This window comes from Plectropomus leopardus, chromosome 11, assembly GCF_026936395.1.
Source record: "Plectropomus leopardus strain MGB_pleo_1.0 chromosome 11, ASM2693639v1, whole genome shotgun sequence".
Lineage (NCBI taxonomy): Eukaryota > Metazoa > Chordata > Actinopteri > Perciformes > Serranidae > Plectropomus > Plectropomus leopardus.
The window spans coordinates 20,396,983-20,419,788 of record NC_142186.1 but is presented as its reverse complement, the minus strand read 5'-3'; the positions used below and the strand labels follow the sequence as shown (position 1 = coordinate 20,419,788).

General features: G+C 42.0%; 1 protein-coding gene across 1 annotated transcript; it reads left to right on the top strand.

Moving 5' to 3' along the window:
* The first annotated feature begins 1,816 nt into the window (after positions 1-1,816).
* On the top strand, positions 1,817-21,421 carry fam110d (family with sequence similarity 110 member D). The gene is made up of 2 exons (XM_042490079.2): positions 1,817-1,954; positions 17,344-21,421. The coding sequence occupies exon 2, from the start codon at positions 18,080-18,082 to the stop codon at positions 19,421-19,423; it is 1,344 nt and encodes a 447-aa protein (XP_042346013.1). The 5' UTR covers positions 1,817-1,954; positions 17,344-18,079; the 3' UTR covers positions 19,424-21,421.
* Positions 21,422-22,806: the final 1,385 nt, after the last annotated feature.

Genomic DNA, 22,806 nt, shown 5'->3' with positions numbered 1-22,806 from the left:
AGCAGAGAAATCACAGAAGGAGAGAAGGTGATCACTGAGAATGAGTACCACATAGCAGAAAAAATGGCTGAGGACAGCAGTATGGTGCTTAATCAATGATATCAACAAATAAGTTTGACTCAGAAAGACAGCAGGATACAAAATAAAAGCACTGCAAAACTTGAGTCACGTGAATGTAATGTCTCAGCCTCATGGCTCATACATAAGGAACATTTTCTTGTGTTATTTAAATCTGACTGCATCACATGTAACTTTTAATAACATCAAAGTGAATAAACTGTTCAGATCAGGGGTGAAAGGCACCTGAAAGCTTAAAGTCTCCCAAAGATAATCTGTGAAGTGCACTGTTGAGATTCATTAATCAACAACAGGAGAACAATACTGATTGGAGTACAACCATTCAATCAAACACTGGATTGATTTTAGATTAGTTAACAAGTAGCACAAACAATCAGGATGAATGGACTTTCAAACTACTCAGCAGGATGAGCAACTAATTAGTTATTAATTCTACAATAAAATAAAAATGTAAAAAAAAAACCCTTCCAGCTAACATCATCAGCAGGTCAAAATTAGTCTGTCAAATTATTTTCATGACCAAACTACTGTAGCTGTAGCCTACTTGGTATTTGGTGTTAGACTGTCAGGGTTATCACTGGTAGCATGTTAGCATGCTGACACTAGCATATAACTCAGTACAGCTGCATGAAGCTGCCAGCATGGCTGTAGGCCTCCTCATAAGGCCCAGACACACCAAACTGACATCAAAGAAGCAGGGCTCATGTTGGCTCACATTGTTTGTAGGTGCTGCCTGCGTGAGAGGAAATAATACAATCTTGGCAAATATTGCAGATTTATGCAGATATTGCAGATTTCATGCCCTTGTGACTTTTGTTTGCTTTCCTCACTTCTGTTTCTCTGAACTGCCAATTCAAGCTTTCAGTCACTGACAGGCTTCACTTTCTCCAGTACAGAACCAACATGCTAAATTGGCTGAAAAAAGCTAACAAGGGCTAACTGCTGGCAACAATGCAGGATACACCTCGAAAACTAGGGCAGCAGACGCCCGACATTGACTGACGGCCAGCCGTCGGCACGGTGTGTCAGGGCCCTTTGTCCTATGCTTGTTTTCAGTTGCTAGTAAACTTTTTGTCGGGCTTTCACATCACGCATAGCTACTTAAAAAAAAAGTCCTCATAAATTAAGAGGCTGATAAACTGTTGTTTTTTTTTTTCAGTTGTTCTTTTTCACCAGAAAAGAAGTGGCAGGTGACCTGGAGAGGTCCTATAGCCTATAGTAGGCTATATGAATGTGAAACCATACATGTCAAACACAAGCGTGTCAAAAGCAAAAGAGTATTCCTGATGAATTAAAGGCCATAGTAATTATGGATTTGCTGCCAAACTGGGAACCCCAATTATTCTTATTAATAGCTTATATTGGCTATGATTTACAGCTTATTAACGGTGGATTTTATTATTATTATTAAAAGAGCCAGGTGGCACTCTAAAAGGAGTGCTCTATTAGAAATATGTAGCTGCTTGCCTACTTCAATCAGACACCTCAAGGCAAACTTTAAGCTGTTTGTCGCTTGATTTAATTAAACTTCTACCACTATATTGATACTATAATAATGTTTAGGAAGCAAAATGAGCTATTATTATGTTATATTTGACACTCCCTCAACCCACAGCCCCCCACAACTCCACTCAGCTCCCAACAGGCTGCACAGGAGTCAGTTTACACAGCCTCATACCTGCCCACCCTCTCCTCCTCCCCCTCCTCCTCCTCCCGTAGGGACTCCCTCTTTATCGCGCTGCTGCCATGCAGCGGTCCGTCAGTGTGCCAGCAGTCCCCTCAGAGCGCAAAGCGCACAGCCGGCTGTCACCGAGAGGAGCTCCACCACCTTTACGGGATTTCAAAGACAAAAGAGTGGATAAACTGAACCAACAAGGTGAGTGAGGAGCTGACTGTCATTTTTAATGGTTCCGTTATAAGTGGATGTGTGAGTCCCGATTGATTTGTGAAGTTTTCCGGGTGCCGATCGGGGTGGATTCGGGTATTAATTGATTCATGCGATCATTGGCGTGATTATTCTTCACTTTTCTTTTTTGCTTTATGATGTGGCAGCTTTAAAAGATTTGCATGAGAAAAAAAGATCGCGCATCAACTGGATCTTGTGTACATTGTAGAGCTTCTTAAATAACCAACAGCCTGGTGACTGAAAATGACCGTATCATGCTGTGGCACTGAGAGGATGTGGCACTCACTGGTGATTTCACCAGACTTCATGGCTACTTAGAATAAAATCACAATAATTTAATCCTAAATAGAACAGTTTTCTACCCTAAGAAACTGTACACGCCTCTGCCGTTTAAAAAATTACTGCTCAGTTTGTCCTCTCCAAAGTCCTGCCTGAGATCTTTATGGTGTGTTTATGGTCGATGCCCTATAAGGCGAATGCTTCTTGGCAGTATGTCTGTGATGGATGTCAGGCTTTTTGTAGGTTGATAATCCATAAACAACACACCAGGTTTATATATCGACCCTAAACATTTTTTTAAGAAGTTGACAAGTGCAGCAATTCATCATCTGCCATGTAAACCTATATGTCAGCTCCCTGGTTTAACTCAGCCTTGAAGTCAGGTCAGTAATAGCTGCATGGATCTGGAGAGATGGCTGACTGACCACTGTGCTCTGATTAAAGCAGATACAGTTGACCCGGGGCAGCAGGTTTATCCCATCTTAACTCTGCTCTACACTAAATATTTACATCTGGATGAAATCAGGGGAGCGGCACAAATGAGGCTCTGGCTTGCAGACGTCTAATCAGGGAAGAAAAGTTTTGTAATCTTGAATTAAAGTAAGTTTATTCCTACCAGTCACTACATTTATGAAAAATACATGTCTTGTTTTATAGTGAGTCACACTATTAAAAACATAAAGACAGCGTCACCTGGAACCTACAAAGGAACAAATTAAGTTGGGGATTTGAGGGGTCATTATGCAACCCGCCCACTCAAAAACTAAGAAGACTGTCTCCTCCAAGAAGACAATCATTTGCCCTCAGGGGTCAACTCCACCTTGACCCACCTCTACCCCTCCTCCTCCCTAGCTGATATGTTTCATGCATCCTGAGCTGGTGTGATCGGTGTGGGGTTAGGAGCATAAACAACGCAGGAGCCAGACTAAACAGACCACACATGTCCTGTAAACACATTCACCCTGAGATTCATAGGTGTGCACGTGCTGGTTTGGCCAGTGTGCAGCAGCAGGAGGTTTAATTCATGCTTTTTGATGCAGATCATGAACTGGCAGTGATGAAGCTTTCCAGATGGAGGAGGTGATCTTTCAGTTCCCTGCATGAGACAGAGATAAAAAAGAAAATACAAAGAAACTGACAAATTGCAGCACAAAGTGCTTAGGTACCATTTTTTGAGCACTTTAAAGGGATAGTTTGGATTTTTAAAGTGGGCTCGTAGAAGGTACTTATTCATGTATTTCCTACAGTAGATGGCGGTGGTAGAGCCCCCAGTTTGGAGAAGCAGACAGGAGTGGGCTACCACCACCAAAGCTAAGCAATGTACTGCTGTGGATGGGGGCAGCAGAAAAACCTAAATCATAGTCAGTGTAAGTGTATGCTGTATTTAGATTATTTTCTCTGCTTTCTCTTGCCATCAGACAGTGCTTTCCGACAAGGAACTGAACATAAATCGAAGCTTATCAGTCCTTATCTATTCTCTCCTCTAATCCAGACTCATAATTTTACCTTTAGAAAACAGGAGTTTATGATCTACTACTGCTTCAATTGGTTCATATGTTCGTGTTATTGAGTGACTTTCCTTATCAAACTGTTATTTTGAATTCACCAAAATCATTTCAATACCAAAAACTAACCAACTGATCAAGGCAGCGGTAGACAAGCAGCGACTATGCTCTGCAAGGTAAAATTAGGGCTGTACATGTCTTGGCATTATGTCAGTCAAATCAGATTTGGATGTTCAAACGAATATTCAACGATTTTAAAGTTTGAATGGGTCCAGCTGGACGTTCAGTGTGACTGTAGCATTCACATAGACAAGCTAATGGCAAATAAGATATGCACAACATTTTTTGCAGACACTAGATATCAAACAAAAGCCAGAGACTGTGTTTTAAGTTTTAAGTTGCTCTGAGCTTTAAATTCACCACTTCTTAGCAAAAGAGAGAAGATAATGTTATCTCAGAGCCCAAGGTGCAGAGTCTTTCTTCTCTGCTTGTAACAAAGAGTATTGTGAGTGAAGAGCGTTCACTCTGCAGCAAAAATCACACACTGCACAGCACACCGACTAGCAAAAAAAAAAAAAAGAACTGCTCAAAGCATTTGGAGTCGACTGAGGGTCTCTGACTGATGATTCGAATCTCCGACTTTCAGGGGGCAGTCCAAGGTAAAATGACAGCACAGATGGATACATCAGAAAGGGCTGTCTGACAGGTAATGTAGTGAGAATATTGTAAATACAATGTACAATTAAGCTGATACAGACTGTTTTATTAGGTGGTTGAAATACATATGTTGCTGCCCCCCTCCACAGCAGTACATATATTTAAATACCTCATCCATCACAGCTTCAAAATATCCGAACTGTCCTTTTAAGGACTCCATGTTGTTCTGGAAATATAAACTCATAAGCTTGCTTTCCTCATAGCTTTGGGTGTGATTACCCTCAAGGCACTTGTGAAAGTGAATGAAGGTTCTGCGTGACATATAATGAATTACTAGAAGGTAGGTTCAGCCCATTACGCCTCTACCTTTCCGTGATTCAACTTTTTCTTGAGAGTTCAAGCCCACAAATCTGACCCAGCTTGCATCCCTGCCTGAAAGCTACAGTGACTCATAGATCATAAACACCTCCAGCCGACATCAGTCCTTCATACTGTGCATGTTTGAAGGCAGGATACAAACATCCCCGACTCAATTCCTACCTGTAAAAATACTGTGGTGAGCGGTTGTAAACAGTCCCACTCTTTATCTCCCCCCATTCATGTGGCAGTGTGCTAATTTTCCAGCTGTAATATGGCTGCATCTGTGTTTGATGCTGATCCCAGTGGAGCAGGCGAGAATACTTCCTCCCGCCACAGAGCAGAGTGAGCCCAGGGGCATCAAGTGCTGCGCTGCTCGCTGCAGTCTCCGTCTGGGATGTTGACAGGAGGCCTGACATCATTAACATGACTAAATGAAATATAATTTAGGTCTTTGCCTTCCCGCTTGGCTTTTAGCACCAGCAGTGATATTGATGATGATGGTGTTGGTGGTGCAACACTTTAAAAAAGCCTGGAGAATCATGCTGACTTTATGACTTTAGAGACAAACTTACTCATGAATATTCATGCTCTCACCACACCAAACAGAAGCCAAGCAGCCACTAGAACATTGGCCTCTAGGTGATCCAGCACAAGTCAAAGACACAAATATCTTTTTGGATATAATAGCACACCAGGATTTCTCTCAGTCTTTTATTTTCCAATTTTGTCCCCCAAAACGATTTTGTTTTTACTCATCACTGTTTGTTTTGAGGCCCTACAAGTGTATAATCTGATGGGTTTGGGCCACATCAGTGCTGACTGCGGAGAACGAGCGGAAGCCACAGGATATTTCATGGTCTTAGTTTACAATGGACCGCTCATGTGTTTCTTATCACTTAAAGTTCAGACGTACCACAGTCACTTTCAAGGCATAGTTATGCCTTCTTGCAGAGTGCAGTCTTGAAAACATTATTTGTACTGTTTAATCCCCATTTCGTTGCATGGTTACATATAAAGACCCCCAAGTTATGGCGGGAAGCTCAAGTTTCTAATTAGAGAAGAAACGTACCCTGCTAATGACATCATCTTCCCCCTGGCACGGGGCTTAAGGAGTGTGTGTGTTTGTTACTGAACAGCAGCTGGTTTTAGACGTGAGCTTCACAACAGTGTGAGACTTCAAACACTCACCACACACACAAACCGTCAGGGTTATAATTTAGCTTTATTGCTCTTTGTCGCCTTGTTTGGGCCGTTATGGAGGCCGTCTCTGGGAACTTCCTTGCTGGCAGTTTTCAGGAAGAACTGTTTGAAAAAGAGGAAGAACTTGTCAGAGGAAAATCTCAGTTTCTCAGTTACAACTAGCAGCAAAACAACAGACTGAGGCAGCCACCCTGTGATAACAGATAACCCACTCTTAGAAAGGATTGGCTGAAACGAGAAGTAAAACCTACCATCTACCAAGTGTGTCAAGCTAGTATTTCTTGTGTTTTGTAAACAGCGTGTGGAGTCATATTCATTGAAGCGATAATTTGATGAGCAGAGACATTTTTCCAAGTGATTGTAGCTTTTTGGAGTGAACCTTGTTGGCTTAACATCTATGAATTCTCGAGTAAATGTCTTTGAATGCGTTTTAGCTTATTTGCAGAAATCAAAATTTGCACCAAATGTTTGTATCTAACTTAGGCTGATATGATCATTATCATAATCAGTCTTGTCACTCTCAGAGGCCTGAAGTCTGCTCTTACATCGCTCCCATCTCCACGGGCTCATAACTCAATCCATAATTCATTGTGGGCAATGAAATCATGAAACATGATCTGACAGATCTCCATCTCCTGACAGTCCCCTGTGTGTGGGTGACAGCTGTGAGAGCAGCCCTTCTCTCCGTGCCTCTCACATCCCCGTAATTGTTCACAGTCCGACCGGGCGCCTCTGTAGCTCTGCCACATCCCATCACACTCAGCCGTTGCTGTGCTGCGTCCGCTCAACCGTGAGGAAGATGACACAGGCCTGGACATTCCCTCCGACGCAGGAGGGGGACCGTCGACGCAGCTCCGCAAACTCTTCCGGCTGCTCCAGATGTTCTCTGATTCTGACAGGAGGCGAGGGAGGAGAGGAGGGACGAACAGCGGGGGTCTCTTTCCGTGCCACTGTGGAACGGGGGCTGTTTGCTGAGAAGCAGGTCGGTCGATCGGTAATGAGAGAGGACAGCTGGCAGGTTCAGGGGAGGTTAACAGCTAAGCATAGATGGCAGCGAGGAAAAACAGAGGAGCTCAGTCGAGTCTTTCTTTTCTTGTTGTTGGAAAGTTCAAAGCTCTGAAGCACTTGCATCACCTGGATTATAAATACTAAACAAAGGTGTTTCTCCCAAGCTTAAACTTTAAGCATTAGTTATTAACTCATTAATATTTATTGATTGAAAATACAAACATTTTCAGGGGCTTTGATTCTTCACTTTCATGCCAACTTGCAAAAAATACTTTTAAATGTATTGAATACTTTTGCCTCAAAAAACAGGACTGGATGATGTGTCCTGTTATATAAAGGACACAGTTTTAAGAAGTGTTGCACATTATTTCATCAGGAGTTGTACTAAATGAACCTGTCCAAACAGTACTCAGCTGTGCAGATAGGAAATCAATGCTGGAACATTTAAAGTGGGGGAGAGTATGTAGTAACACAGTGGGGGGCGCTGGATGGGGTTTGGCACCACAGTCACAGACGACCCAGTATTTGGGGACACAGCACAGCTGGAGGAGCTTTAACACACAACGACACAAGTGCTCACAAGGTGGTGTTAACTTTTTACTGCTAACATCAGCAACATGTGTTTAGAATAATTCTGCAAATGTTGTGTGAATGTCCTTTTGGCAAATTGGAGTATCTGTGTGAAACGAGGGTGGGGTTACACAAATGTTACACTAATTTTCTCTTTTTTTAAATTGCCCTGGGAGCTGTGCTTTCGTAGTATCACCCAAAACTCCTCTCTGGTTTCCAGCTTTTTCATTTATCACCATCTTCTTTTATCCATCATAGCGTACCACAGCTTCTTACTTCTATGTTGTTTTTTTGGAGGTTTCACTCAGCTTAAAAGCAGGTACAGAAGTGTATGATTTAATACTGCAAACTATGTTTTGACATTTAAGTTGCTCTAACAGCTACCATCCATCGGATCGTCTTTTATCACTTTGTTGGAGCAGACATATGCCTGGCAGAGTGAAAAATGTGCCGACTTGGTGAAATAAAACATCTGGCAGCTGGCCAGACAGTGCTGTCTTTCAGAGCATTCTCACCAGCTGAGAGCTTAATGAGGGTGCACAGTGTGGGAACAGGCCTTCATAATTTAAGACTCTGGGAGATTGAGGGATGTGCCCAGATTTCTGCCTATGCACTGTGCTGCACAAACAGCCTCGGGACAGGCTTTTTTTTCAGGGGGAAGATCTGTGTAACTCTTCGTTGCAAAGAAGTGAATTCCCTGTTCAGGGCTGTGCTGCACACACACAGTAGGTCACTGCGGTTTGTACTGCTGGTCACATAAGCCAGGCTGGTATGTGGAGGGAGCAGCAGCGGTGGTCATAATTTGCAGAACAATGCTGTCCAGAGCTGGGACGTTTACTTGAGGTAGCCCAGATCTGGACATTTGGTACACACACTCAGCTGTATCCTGCACACACCCTCTCGTTCTGTCTTCTCTCACATAAACATTCAGATGACACACTGCACACTTCGGTGATCCACAGTCAAAGATTTTGACCAATCACTTCATTGATTTAAGTGAAAATTCAAATTTTTGCACTAATGTCGGCTTGCATCATGCTGAAGAAACAATGTTATAGTTTTTTTGCCCTAGTGGCTACAATTGGAATTGCAGGCCGTACAACATGAAAGGATTTTGAAATATATATCAATATTAAAGACACAGCTTTAAAACCAATAAGAAACTATCCTGAACATTGTACACATATCTACATATTGCACCTTTGAGGGTTTTTTTATTATGCACCATCATGTCCAATTTTTTGAAACCATAGGAGGGCTATGGCCATTAATCATGATTATTTTACTATTTTTTATAAATATATTTTAGTCACTTACTATTTTGTTTACCTATTAACTGTAGAACGTCAGAAATGAGTAGTAAATTAGCTGTGATGTATTCAAATTACTTGTTTTGTTGAGCCAACAGGAACCAAGAAAGGACAAAGAAAAATAGCAAATATTTACTTTTGATAATAACTTTTTAAAGCTATTTTTAGTACCTTGTTTTAAAAAATACTTTGATTATCTTCCAAATAGTTGCTTATAATTTCCTGCTGAGCCCACATTTGATAGAGCTCACATTTTTATGTCATTTACATGTGTGGGTAGTCAGGCAGGTTCAAACAGAACAGAAACTGATGTGCATGTCATATGGGCACCTAAGTGAGAGAAACTTTTTTGGCATATTCTCTAAATGAGTATATTTTATTGCAATGTATGAGCTACTATTTTAGGACACATTTTCCTTGTTTAATAGAGCCATGCTCCACAAATGAGTGCAGATGTAGTGCGAGACTCCCAAAAAAAGATACATACATAGGCACATCTCCCACTAATTTATCTCTGGGTGTTTGGCTTTTATAATAGCACATTGTCTGCACAGTTTTTGATATGATCCACATATACGTCATCTGTCTGCAAGTGCACAAGTTCACCCGTCACTCCTCAACAGTGAGGTATCGCAGCTTAACATTCCTGGACCAGGAGGCAAGTTCAGGTGTCTCTAAGTTACAGAGTGTAGCCTATTATTAGGTTTTCTGGCACAGTGCACCTAGAGTAGAGATCATTTCAGTGAAGTTTAGGACACTTATTTCAAACTTTGAGCTGAAACTAGTGCTGGATTCTAATGATAGTTTTCATTTTATTCTCATGATATAAAACTGAGTTCAGGATACATACATGTTCAAGTCAAATGATGGGTCAGATTTTGGCAGTTTGAGTTCAGCTTCTCTTTGCTTGAAAAACTGTGGCTGAAAAAGCAAACAGTGACTCATAAAACTTTATAGGTCAGAGCTGTTTAATTATCGACAGTACAGGCACTGTACCTGGGCCCTTGGCTGAGAAGAAAAAGGAACTTGCCTAGTCTGTTGATAAAAGCAAGAATAAATGTGAACGTCTTATCTCAGCAGACATTATCTGTGTTAGCACTGTATGGGTGTTTTAGTGGTGATAAAGGCCTGACTTACAGTGTAATGGGTAATAAAAGTTGACTGTGTCACACTTGAAAGTAATGAATGAAATATTGTATTAATCATTACCTCACATTAGAATAGACAATATCAGAATAGACAATTAACAATTATTATTGCTACTGATTATAGTGGTGATTTTTTCATCATTGATTTGTAATGTACGGCCTAGTCTATAACACCTAGTCTATGACCTAGCCTTCTTAGTAGTTAGTTAGTTGTTATACATAAAGGTTTTTGGTTACTGTAAGTAGACTGTGCTTGCTGCCTTTTGCAGACTTGTGTTTCCACTCTTGGCTGTCATCTTTAGCTAACATTAACACATAGGTTACTTGTAACCACCCAGCAGGTTCCTGAGTGGCACATTACTGTCATCTCAACTCTGTAATGGCTAGGCTTCTTTCATTGTGGCTCCAGAGCTCAGCTGTCTCTGTAGTGATTTGCTCTGAATGACAAAAAGAGCGGCAGCAGTGAGTTGAGAGCCCATCTTGTCCATTTTTATGGTTTGGGGGGAGGCCTATTCAGGTCGGGGGTCCCTTAAGTCGTCCCAGGTGGCCTACTGCTGCTCCAGATGAATGTGGTAGCCTCTCACCGTAGATCAAGCAGCTAATGACGCTGAAGGCCTCACTGTGGTGATAGGATTTACAACTGACGACCAGGCTTTGTCTTTGAGCAGACAGTGGCTCCATCTCTTACATTTTACTGTCACCATGTTGTTATTTGTCCCTTTCCCTCCATGGCTAATGAGGCAGAGCAACCAGGTCAAGACTGATCTGTAGACCTGCAGGAGGACCATTGTTGTGTGTCATCAATAATGCAAAGAAAGGCTGGTATGTCTTATCCTTTGGATAATAGAGGAGACACCTCCCTTCCTTTGTCCTGGCCCATAACAGACGTCTTGAGGTCTGTAGTGTGGGTTAATGACCGAACTGGACGAACTCATGAATCGAGGCTCATTAGTAGCCACACGGGCTCTTTATATTCCTGCTGTAGAGAATCAATGTGCACAGATGCTTCGTCATGACATAAAGAGCTTGAGTTAACATTTGAACATTCAGACATTTCAGTCCATTAGTGATGATCGTTAGTCTGTGTCATCCTTAAGAGTGGGGCCAGATGTTAGTATAAAGAAAGTGAGGTGACAGAGAAAGAGAGGAAATACGTTAGAGGTGGCCAGTTGGTTCCTTGTTGGCAGCAGATGCCTCTCATCTGTCCAAAGATTAATGTGACAGGTAAGCGTGCTGAATTCATTCCCAAGAGCTTCAAAGGTGGTCCTTGTGAATTTATTAACCTCTTATCTTGTGTTTACCGCACTGAATACATCATTCACACTGGAACTTCCTTTAACTTTCTGATCCAGAGCCAGCTGGTTTGTTTTTGGATACGCCCAGATGAAGTTATTCTTCTGCGGGCTCCCTTGCAGCAAACAAACACTTCCTGGTTTTTTTGTGTGTTTAGCTTCTTTCTGGGGGTTCACATCAGAAAAATAAGCACATCTGCATTTTTCACTGTCAAATATGTGTATGTGGCAGTGTAATTGATAACGCAATGTAAGTCTGCTTTGTGTTTTCAAGGGGTCAAATGTAAGGAGCCCAAACAACGCTGTTGATTAAAAGGCAAATTGTCCCTTCCCATGACAGGTCTCTGTTAGGGACGCCTGAGCATCCTGATGTAGCATGACACAAAACATCTGGTTCCTCTTTAGCTGCATGGGGCCGCCTGGCTAAGCCTCCCCTGCAGGCTGGGCCATCCGCTTTACAGGGAGGACACGGGGGAGGCAGGGAAGGAAGATCGAGGGCAGACAGGCAAACAGACAGAGGAGTTTTATCAAAGAACAGGGAGGTGGAAGGTGCAAGAGAGCGGTCACATGCTTCACATGTAATGTTGTAGCCAGTTCTCATTCCAAAGTTGTAAAATGCAGCTGCTTTTTGCAGTATTTTGGCATAAGATCCCGATGCCAAAAGCCACTGTTGGTGTCTGGATGGCATCAGCTGAGAACACGACTGGACAAAACAGTTTATGGTGTTATTATACACCACCGGATGGCTGGATGGCACTTGCTGTGTTAGCCTGACGCCTGGAACTCAGTGCCTGCGTGAGCAGCGCTGGTTAGGTGTGTCTCAGCTAAATCTCATTCACACATTGGTGTAGGAGGCTACCATACAAGGTGCTACCTGCTACTCATCCAAGCAATGCTTATTCTGACCCCTGCATTGGTTGCTCAAGACTCTGAGCTGGTCACAGTTCAGGGAACTGGTGTTATTTTTACATCTCTAATTGCTTCGTTTTAGAGCCCAGAAGAGTTTTTTTTAGCAAAGATATCAGAAAATAAAATACACGGGCCTACTTTTCTTCTTCTGTCCTATTTTGTTTATCATATTGTGAAGATGTGTCTTGAAAGCCAGTTTGTGCACCCTTGTTCCCTATAAAAATGTAGGTCTTACAAGAAAAAAACATTTTTCATAAATAAGACATCTTGTTTGGCAAATGCTTTTGAACATTGCACTCAGAGTACTCAGTAAATAGAGCAGGACAGAGACAGGGTGTACACAGGATGAAATTGATAGAGTAGGGAGGAAAATGAAAGAGCAAGGAGGCCCTGTGGCACACACAGGAGATGTAGAGAAGTGAGGAGTGGGAAAGAGTGCAGGGGGAATGAAAGGCAGAGGTTAGGAAGCATTAGAGAGGAGAAGGTGGGGGGTTGTTCACTGTAGAGATGAGAGAGAAGCGGAGGGTTTAGGGGTTAATGACAACCTACAGTGAGAGACAAGGAGAAAGATTCTGCAGCCATCTCACAGTTTTCTCAAACCTCGAGATCACAGGAGAAGGTGCTCAGTACTAATCTGGCTCATTATGGTCAATGGAGCTAATGGGGGCTATTGTTCTCCTGCAAATCCCAGTTGAGTGGTTCACTCTTGTGTGTGTGTGTGTGTGTGTGTGTGTGTGTGTGTGTGTGTGTGTGTGTGTGTGTGTGTTTTCAAGTGTAACTATTTCAGATTTCTTCTTCCTGATGCACCATCTTTCTCTATTTTAAGATTGTATTATTTTAGAAGAATTCTTAGCACACATCTATCAGTCCTCTATATTCAGAAGCATTTCTGGTTCAGACATTTTGTCCCAAACAGCCGTCAGTTTTCATTCTGACTCAGATTCAGTCATATGATGGCTGAGATAGCACTCGAAGCGAAAGATGACCTCTAAAAGCGTCTGGTTTCCTTTAAGCTTGTAATGTCAGACTGAATAAGTACACACTGCCATTTAGAGTAGAACCACGGATATATAAGAAGTATGACAAATATTTTCCATATTGTTGTGGATTTCAAGGTTATGATTGTCAGGTCATTTGGGATTAACCATTGTTGGATTCATATAATTTTTTGCATACTCTCAACCCCCTCAATGGAAAACCAACATCAGGATTAATGACTTTGTTTAGGCTCCTAATACGATAATCTCCTTTAAAGCTTCAATAGCATTAGCCTGCACCTTTTTTATTTTACACTCATATGGGGAACAGATTGTTCCAGAAGAAAGGTTTCTACCAAAACCCAAGTAGCACACTGTAACCGCTAGTCCCACTTCCTTCTCATTTTCTGCCCATTTTTCTCGCTTCACGCCCTTCCCCCCCTCCACACCTGTTGCAAGACATTTTCCTTAAACCTAAACAATGGCTGACTTTCCCGAGCTCTGACGGGTCGACATCTGGAAAAAAAACAGCTAGCTGTTTCCTGCCTCTACCTGTCCTTCTCAGTGAATTTATAGTGGCATGCCATTTGACCGACTGGAGCTTCTCTGTGAGGGGTGCAGACTGAATGAGGTAGAATTACAAACGTGAAATGTCACCTTCTAATGTGTCAGTAGTAGCTTAGTATTAAGTGGCAATAAAGTAGAGACTTAAACTAATAGTCACACTGAAGCTGGTAGACAAACTGAGAAAATTCTTGGTATTGTAATGGTCCTAATTTGTGAGCCAAATAAAAGAAATGTGCAGCTAAAGGAAACATTCAGCTCCTATAATGTGAAACATTATCATTTTGACACATATATTTCGTAAATTAATATCCATAAACACACAGCTGGAATTTTGCTGATCTACAGAAGTGTTTGAGTCTGGTTTCTTTGGTTTAATGCTTTTTCTTAACACATAGCACTTCCACTTAAACATGAGAAACTGCACTGGGACTAAGTGAAAGTATCTCACTTAAGTGGCAGAGTAGTCATAGGTTTAAGAAACCAAGTCTCCGAGTGTAGGGCTGCAACTAAGGATTGTTTTGATTGATGATGGATTATTTTCTCAATAGTTTAGTGATGAAAGATGACTTTCACAAATGTCTTGTTTTGTCACGACACAAAGATATTCAGTTAACTGTCATAGAGGAGTAAAGAAATTCGAGAATATTCACATTTAAGAAGATGGAACAAGATAATTTTTACTTTTTCTTTCTTGAAAGATCACTCAAACCAATTAATGCCTTATCAGATTAGTTGGTGATTAATTCAGTAGTTGATGGCTAATTGATTAATTGTTTCAGCTCTATGAGAGATCAATGGCTTTTATTATTATTTTTTGCTTATTTCAAGTAATTTTGTTTTGATTTGAATGTCAGTGGGCTAAAGTGCATTCATTTCATGTTGTCTTAGGTTCAAATATAGCTTATGACCTTTGCAGTATGCTATTCTGTCACACTTTTATTTCACTATCTTACAAATCAGGAAGGCTTTATAAATATAACACAGAAAACCAGGGGTTAAGTGTGTACTTGTGTTTTTACACTATCGTTGGTATCATATGTTTCGCCTTAAATGATGAGACATGGATCCTTTTTCCTGCCAAAGGCGGTTGTTCATTGTTTTACCTCATGTGAAGGAAGAGTTAAAATAGCATTTGATAAAGCTTAAGGCCAACCTGAGGGAACAATAAGCACAACACCCTCCTGTTGTCTAGCGCAGCACACGGAGCATTTATCACTCCAGATGGGCTCTTAATACATTTTGAAGGGAAGTGAATGAAAAACAGGCTCTGCTTGTGCCTCTGGGTTCAAGTTTAAGAGACGTGTTCTTTGTCTTCACAGTTTGCACGTGGCAAACTCATTGCTTCCTTTTTAAAGATATGAACAAGGTGCAGAATAAGAGAAAAGCTCTGCATACAACCCTCTTTCATTTACAGGGAAGCCTCTTATTGCCTCCTGTTGACACACAGACACACATGCATAACCTCAGGTGCAGAACTAGAGCAAAAACACAAATATACCCATGACCCCAAGCACATGCATGCACACATACACAGACACATGATAACTGTGCTCGGTTGTTTCAATGCTATAAATACTCCTTGGTGTAGAGCCTATCCCATTATAGACACGTGCAGCCCCCTCCCGGCTCCAAAATCCTCATATAGCGTGAAAACTTTAAAAGATATGAAATGTCTGTCTTCATAGAACACATCATAAATGTGTCTGTTCACAGAGTCATGCCTTATGTTTGGTTTAAAGTGTCGTGTAACCTTTAAAGTGGCTTGTTAATTTAAAGAACCAGCTGTTTAACTGTGACTGTGAAAGAGTTATAGCTTCAGAAGTATACTGGTTTAATGAAGCAGCACTATAGGGTGTTTTAGTGAAAACAAAGTCAGTCTATCTTTCAGTTGAGATGTTTGTTTTTTGTAACTATAAACCAATGATTATTTTCCTCTCCGTCCATTGAGTTACGTGTCTTGGTGTGTCAATGCAGTGGCTGTGACAGATTAATGAATTGTGCCAATTGTTGAATGTACATAATTGTCTGAATGCTATTCTTTAAAAAATACAAACTGATCCAGACTTTCTCTGCTTCCCTGTTGGCTACAAGCACTGATAGATGTTGACATTTAGTGGAATTTAGGTTGTGATGTTGGGTGACCAAAATTCAGTGTCAGCACAATGTCTTATGCCGGTGGCAAGTTAACAGACTACTGATAACAGATATTGTTGATGTTTTGTTGATTTTAATGTTGTGTTATTAAGTAACCACAATATAACTTCTTCCAAACTTTTCATGTGCCTTATTGTCTCACTCGTCTTCATGTAGAACAGGAGTGTCCAAACCTTTCTGAATTGGGGCCAGATCAGATAATGTGAAAAAAAACCAGTTGCTTCTTGCATTATATAGGCAACAAAAGCATGTAGCACTTGTTTCTTTTTTGTGTGCTTGTTTTTTATTGACTCTAGTTCTGCTGGCGTAGTTCTTACTTTGTGCATTTCTGCAACTGCATGATAGTCCTACCATGAGTGGAAAAAAACTGAAAAAATGCAAAGTGATCTTGCTGGATAAACCCATATTGTTTGGCAGGCCACATATAGTATATTTTTAGAGACAAGCCACGGCCATTTCGAATCTGTCCAAGCGCCCCTGGGCTGGACTTTGGACATGTCTGATGTAAAATATTGACATTTAGTCGAAAGAATGGAGAACAGAACCCAACGGATGCAGAGTGTCATGATGTTCACGCAACATGAAATTCAAATGTCATTTGACATTTTAAATATCGTCAACGTGATTTCCATTCCAACCAAAGTTTAACAACTGTCCAATGAAAGATTCTAACGTCTTATTGGTGTCAGCTGGTTTGCCAGGTTTTCTCAGTGGCCGGTCATACAGGATGCTTGCAGCCAATTAAAGCAAAACTGAAACAATTTATCGAAGATGATGTCCACAAAAAAATAATGAATTCAGTACGACTTCCCGTTCAGAAAACAGATGGAGGCAGACACGTCATCATGTGCCGAGACAACATCCATTCATCTTTCATCCGAGAGGATACTGTCTGGACAACAGACATCTATCATTTTAAAAATAAACATAAATTAGACAAGGACAGACAAATCAAGGACAAATTATGAAGAAATGCTTGCATAGGAAACATTACCCACATGCTTTTTTATTTCATATATGTGTTCACATTTATGTTATGTTATGTTATTACTTATATCACGAAGGAAAACACATTTTGTTTATGTGGTTTTTCGTTATTCTAAAATGTTACTGATCAAGCTGCAGCATGTTAATGTAGCCTGTAGTTGAACCCTTATCTGTTTAATTATTAACTCTTTGACTAAAAGTATTATGCTTATTGTTTTTACATGCAAGATATAGTGTCATCAAATGTGCACACATGTCAGCTCTGTAGTGCCGTCTGCTTCAGATATGTAACTCCCTTCAGTTTAAAATAAGCTCAAGCTGAGCTGAGCTTTGGGGACCACCGTCTTTCCTGCCATCTGGTCTCTGTGGCTAGCCCTAGTGAAGAACACACTGAAAACCCTCTCTTTCTCTCTTTCTTTCTCTTTCTCTCTCCCAGGAATCCACACAGGTGAGGTGAGGACAAGGACAGGATCTGCATCTGCCCCATCTGTCCATCAACAAACCAAGTGCCTCGGTGCCGGCCACCCTCAGGTCACCTCAACCACGATAGACGCCAAACAACAAAAGTCTTGACCTGGCGTCCCTCAGACAGCCTGCGCAAAGCAAATATTTGAGGCCATTATATCTAATTTCTCCGGGCAGCCGTCACTGAAAAGATCAACAGTGAAGGGTGTTGTTGGGAGACAGAGAGAGAGAGAGAAGAAAAAGTGGGGGAGGAAAAAGTAACCCTTTCAAAGTGCACCCTGCCTGCTATTTCTGCTGCGTTGTGGGCAGGGAGCGTCTCATTTGGGAGTGCTCTTGGCTGACAAAAAAAGGACTTCCCTGTGCCCTGCCTGCCTATCCAAATGCCTGTGTAAATACTGGATAGAGATATCAATTTGTCTGGGCTCTGACGTTGCCCAACAAAGAGGCTCTAAGCTATCTATAGAAAACGTTACAACAAATTTGGACTCTGTGGTCTCCCGAATTGCCACCTATCTATTACCCCCTCAAGGAAGACTCGGGTGCTGTGAGAACAGGATTGAGTTCTGCCACAGTTTTCTAAAATACTTCTAACAAACTCACTCATTTGAAATTTTCAAAGGGCCAACACCTGCTCTCTGGGGGACACCAGAAGCTGTTGGTGATTTGGGGCTGCAGTTTTGATGTCTCTCCTAGCTCACTGAGTCAACATGAAGCCCCTAACGCCAGCTGGATCCCCCTCTCCTCTGAGACTCCTCAACAAGGGTCCAGACTACCTGCGTAGGCAGATAGACGGTGGAGGCCACGGTCGCACAATCAGCGCTGTGGAGAGGCTCGAGGCGGACAAAGCCAAATATGTAAAAAGCCAGCAGGTGATCAACACCAAGCAGGAACCTGTGCTGGTGCCCTGTGCCACCCCACCACCACAACCACGACGAGCTATTGCCATCCCCGGCAGCCTGACGCCTCATCTTCCCCTGCGATGCTCATCCAACACCCCTTTCTCCACACTCTCCTTCAAGTCGAGAGATGAGAATGAAAATGACGACTCCAGGAAGGAGAACAGACGGACTTCTGTTGACGTTGAGGCGCATAACAGGAGCAATGTGAGCAATGCACTGCCTCCTATTCCCAGGACTCCTGGAATTAACACTTTGGTAGCGCCACACAGCGCCCCTGTGCTCAGGAGAAGCACAGGCAAACGCATGCTGAGGCCAGACTCCCTCGTCATTTACAGGCAGAAGAAGGAGTGCAAGAGCCCCAGCGGTGCAGCAGTGGGAGAGAACAACAACACGGAGGTGAAGGGTTACAGTTTTGTCCGCCGGCTCTTCCAGGGCTCCATGAGGGAGAAGAGTAGCGGAGGTGAGGGCAGAATCCAGAAGATGGTGATTGGTGAAGAGAAAGCACAATCACGGGATGGAGACTCCCGCATGTCTTGGACCAATGACAAAGACGCTTTAGATGGAGGACCAGGGAGCAGGAGGTCCAGTAAAACTGACCAAGAACGCAGCCCGGGGTCGATCCCCAGTCCTGGGTTTGGCTGTGTGCTTGAACGGACTAAAAATGGATTTACAAATGGTACCAGTGATGGTATCACCAATGGCAACCACTCAAGTAACCACGATGATGAGAATGACCCATGGAAGCGGGCGTCACCCACACCAACGCCCAGAAGGCACGTTGGGGAGTTGCGGCGCTCCCAGTCTGACCTGCGTCTGCGCTGCTCAGTGGCGTTATCAGAGCAGGAGCATTTCTTTGACTTCTGCGGACTGGATGGGGACATGATAGAGCGTTTGGGTCGAGAGAATTTCCTCTCTGGTGCCAGCTCCATAGACACACTCTCGTTGGCCCTCCGAAGTGTAGGCGGGGACGGCTGCGGCGGCTCAGAGCCCAGCGAGTTCTCCCAGCACTCAGGAGATGGGCTGTTTCAGGAGGAGCTGGCTGAGCAGGTTCCCACTGGTGTGTCAATTATTGAGAGGAACGCTCGTGTCATCAAGTGGCTTTACGGGTGTAAGAACGCTGCTCGAGAAGGACCTAAAGAGTCCACTGTTTAATATAGGGACAAAGGACCATGTGACATGGAGTGCTAAGGGTCTGAAGGTGTTCTTTTAAAACTTTTCAGGTTGTTTTTTGATAAAACAGTCCGCCATGGGATCCAGACATTCTTACTGAGAGACAGGGAACTCATCAGTGAATCACCTGGTTCAGACCTTCACCCTTGTGCAGAAATTTGCAGTTATGATGCACTACAAACCAAAAGTTGAAGCATTGAATCATGACTGACTTTCACTTGATTTTCAAAATAACATTCAGGACAGGCTGTTATTAGCTCACAGCAATCCGTCATAGAAAGAAAAAATAGGACTTGTTTCTATTTTTGAGCCGCAAGCATCAATGCAAGTCAAAGCTGCCAGCAAAATATGACTTCTTTTTAGTTGACGTAGAGTTTGTTTGCATGTAGAGTTAGCACTCCATGGCACATGAGTCCTTCGCTCTCCCTGACTCCAAAGAGACTGTTTCTTCAAAAGAGAGGACAACAACTGCTACTAGTTATCTTCGGTCAAATTGATGTTGTATTTATAGATCCTATTGAGTGAGTATGAACAGACCTTACTGATGAATGAAACTATTTCTCCCAGCAACATGTTTTGTGTGTGTGTGGCTGTGTGTGGTGTAGATGTTGCCGTCCTCTCCATTTGAAGCTTTTTTTCAGTGATTAACAGAACTGATCTGAAATCAGCCCCTGTGACACCTCACGAGGCACATAAGTGTGTGTTTGTCATGACACAGCGGACACAGTTGTGTGTCCTTGACACCAACACTCTCCCGTAATGACTAAAGTAAAATGGAAAACCACTAAGCTATGTTTTTTTTTCTAAACTGGAAAACTGTTGTGTGAGTGTGAAGTGAACCATGAGTACCTCATTCGGATCTGTCCCAGTTTGGTTTGTGTGTTGCTTTTTTTTTTTTTTACTTAAACGCAGGCGTTGGAACAAACATGCGAGGCACCCCTGTGGGGTTGTAAATGCACTGAACTGGACAGAGAGAGTAAATGAGAAATAGAGATAAAGCTTTGATCCTTTGAAGAGATTCATCTCACATAACGTTTAACACTGAGCTGGATTCAAAGGAGCACCTGCATTGTGGAAGACAAGGAGCCATGCCAGGCCAGTAATTTCCATGATTTTCATCTCATTTTGTAAACCCTAAAGATTCTCACACAGTATAAACACTGTCCAGTAGTCACTTGTGACACAGGCATTGATTGCTAATGCTTCATGTGTGTTCAGTGCTCACAGTTGTGTAAGCTATATGGCTGCAAGAGGAGTAATAGATTCCTGTCAGAGCCAAGGTGGACTTTTGCAGAAAATACAAGCACAGTGAAAATCAAAATCTCACAAAAAGAAGTTTTTAAAACATTTCATTCAAAAAATACATCCAAAATTAAAGACCTTTACTGCAAAATGTTTTAGGATGTCACTTTCACCATCTGGATGTTTAACCTTCCCAGCTGGCTCAGTCAGCACGTTTCCCATCAAAACAAGCAGGGAAGGCTGAAGCCGCCCTCCTTTCTCTGATAACCACAGATCCTACCTCACGTCATCCATCCTTCAGTGGTTCTCACTTTATCTCCATGAAAGGTCATTTCCATTCCTTGACCTGGAGGATGCCTCTGAAATATGAACTGGGGGTTCTGCCGAGGTATGCAGAGATTAGACTGACAGGCGCTCTGGACTGAGGATTACTGAACCTGAGGGCACGATAAATTTGTACATGTGATAAATTTATATAGTTAATTGCAGCTTTGATATGTTTTATTTTCTGTATTTATCTTCAGCATGGCACACTCCTGAAATTCCTTCAACCTGGACTTTTTTGTTTTAGATCTCCCTGTTAACCATTTGGTTGCATGTTTACAAAGTGGCTCCATGAAATTCTGAATCTCTTTTTTTATTTGATATATATATATATATATATATATGAGAGATTTAGTTTTTATTCCAAAGAAGTTTGTGTATGATGTACACAGCAAATAAACAAGAAGAAAGAAATATTTGTGTGAAAGTATTTTTTTTGGTGTCTTTGTTGTTCTTTTTGATGAAACTTCAGTGTTGAATTATAGCAGACAATGCAAAAGTTTTTGCATAAGTGATACTCTTGTAACTCTTGTAACACTTTTCAATTACATAATTCATTTATTTTCATTAAATTAGCCAAAATAGCGCAGCCAATACAAAAACATGCAGATAAAGCGGTGACTTTGTTGTTCTCTAATCTTCTTAGCAGTCGACTGAGTCAGTGTTGTGACGTGATCTTGTCCTTGACTCCTTTGTTGCCTCCCTGCACCACATCAGGTGTCATTTTTCACATTATCTCAAGTGGCTACGCGCTAATCCTTTTAGCATTCCCTGCATGGCATGCTCTTGAGTGAGTTGCAACAGGTTGTGTTTACAGACAAGGAAGTCTCTGTGTGGCCCGATGCTATGTCTACGCCATCCGAGAACCGACCCTCCACCCTGTCTGCAGACTCCTCCTGACACTCTTTCTCTCCGTCTCAGACCTGAGTCAGCTTTTGTTTCCATGGGCAACCAGCTCAAGTGTGTGCAATATCAAGGGGGAAAAAAACCTCCTAAACTATTTTTATTTTATGCTGACAAGTCCCCCAGTGTCCGAGCAAAGTGAAAATATCAGGTGACACTTTTTGGAATTGGTACATTTATTTTCAGTAATTTTGTTTAAAGACAAGTTCAGCCTTTTGGGGAATATGCTTAATCACCACTGAACGTTAGCCTACCAATCTTGTATCTATCCATAAAGCATGGAGCTTTTTTTTTCAATTAGCCTAATGGCCCAAAGAAACAACTAGCCTACCAGCCCAACAACTATTTGCTAAGAAATAGTTAAAGCATGTAACTCCCCTTATAACTTCTTAGTGTATTTAGATTTTATTTGTGTACAGTTTAAATAAACAAGTAACGAAATGATAGTTAGTTAGCTTTAGAGGTGCTGAAAAGCAGATTTTTGCACTTTGAGAGAAGCTGTTTCCTGTCATGCTAAGCTAGGCTAATTGCTGGCTCTGGGTCCATACTAAAAAAAGCTTTCTAGATGAGTTAGAAGACAAGATCAATACCACTCTCATGTTTTTATGGTAAATCTATTGCAACCAGGCCCCCAGGAACAGCACTAGACTTTGAAGCCAATTTGACACTGTGGCCAAGTCACTAGGACTTCAGAGTCTTTCACATGATGCCATGGGGCCCAAACAGGCTTTTTCCCAAAGACTTTGTCTACAATGGGAAAGAGATGTAGGTTTATCAGTGGCTAAACGTTTTTTAAACACAAAACCTGCAAAAAGACTTGTTTCTCTAACGCATTTTAATCCATTCACTCAGATAACATTTTGAAAGTCTAGAGCTGCACAATAAAAGAATCTTTT

Bases quoted from the DNA above. Each gene is read 5' to 3' on its own strand.
- fam110d (XM_042490079.2), top strand. From the start codon at position 18,080: ATGAAGCCCCTAACGCCAGCTGGATCCCCCTCTCCTCTGAGACTCCTC.